This window comes from Austrofundulus limnaeus, unplaced genomic scaffold (genome assembly GCF_001266775.1).
Source record: "Austrofundulus limnaeus strain Quisiro unplaced genomic scaffold, Austrofundulus_limnaeus-1.0 Scaffold318, whole genome shotgun sequence".
NCBI classification, from domain to species: domain Eukaryota; kingdom Metazoa; phylum Chordata; class Actinopteri; order Cyprinodontiformes; family Rivulidae; genus Austrofundulus; species Austrofundulus limnaeus.
In genome coordinates, this window is record NW_013952720.1 from 198,178 (window position 1) to 199,392 (window position 1,215).

Genomic DNA, 1,215 nt, shown 5'->3' on the forward strand with positions numbered 1-1,215 from the left:
TCTCTCTCTCTCTCTCTCTCTCTCTCTCTCTCTCTCTCTCTCTCTCTCTCTCTCTCCGTCTCTCTCTCCCTCTCCCTCCGCAGCAAAATTCAGACTCTAGTGCCGACACTTCAGCAGCCGCGTTCTGCTTTGAAATGTTTCTTTAGCTACGAGCTCTCATGCTAAAGCGAGAGTTGACTCCTCCCACACTAAGAAAACAGGAGGGGAGGAGTCAGCTGAGCTCCTGTGTAGCGGAGCACAGAGAGGGAGAGAGATTAAGTAAACAAACAAGCAGGAAAATGAAACTTATTGTCCTCATATTTTTTACCGACCTCAAAAAAAATTATCGTGCAATTAATTGATTTATTGTCTATCGCGACAGGCCTACTAACAGGTTGTGTTTGCAGGTGACGGAGACGCCTCAGAGGGAGGTGAAGAGGCTGGAAAGCTTCAAGTCGTGTCTGAGTCATGAGAAAGTCATCAAATCAGGTCAGCCTCTTCCTGCTTCTTAAAGTCAAATTTTATTTATTTATGTTTAAAGCTACCATCAACAAAGTAAAAACAGCTCAGCAGGTTCCAGTTTGTCAGATCGTAACAAAAATTCCCAAATCTTCTGGTTTGTTCCCTGTTTTAAAAGGGTTTTTTCAGGTTTGTATTTTTTATTTTGCACAAAATAACTACGACTTTGATGATTTATTTTCATCTGGAAACAAACAATAAAATAAAAACTAAAAACCTGAGTAACTTTTCCATCTTTGTGTTTAAATACGGAGGTCAAAGGCCAGCCCACAGGTGGATCTTATGTAACTGATCCATAGTATGAAGACACATTGATGCCAAAAATTTCATTCCAAATTTTTTTTAAAAATTTTTTTAACTGAGAAAAAAAAAAGTTCAAAACTACTTGTCTGATTCTAGCTGTTGTTTCAGTTTCAGATTTATTTATTTGTGTATTTCAGTTTCAAACTTGTGGCCCTGTTTTTGCGTGGGGCTGGGCTGCAGATGACAGGGGGCAAGGCATCATGACTGACAGCTCAGCACAGAATATTCCCAGCTGAACTGTGGGAACTGGAAATGTCTTTAAAACATCATCAATATTTTATGTGATGAAATAACGTTTCACTGATATAAGCTGCTGTTCAGTTATGAAGCCACGCCCCCCTGTATTTCTGAAACCACGCCCATGACATCTGAACTGAGCTAGAAGCTTGAAACAAAAAAAACAACTAGAATTTG

At 39.7% G+C, this 1,215-nt stretch overlaps 1 protein-coding gene across 1 annotated transcript in view; it reads left to right on the plus strand.

Annotated features, from left to right (window-relative positions):
- Positions 1-1,215, plus strand: part of LOC106527286 (uncharacterized) — a gene marked incomplete at its 3' end in the record, with an annotated part of 8,526 nt that overhangs the window by 5,948 nt on the left and 1,363 nt on the right. The window contains 1 exon segment of the mRNA XM_014022123.1: positions 387-468. Coding sequence (XP_013877577.1) covers positions 387-468 — 82 coding nt within the window.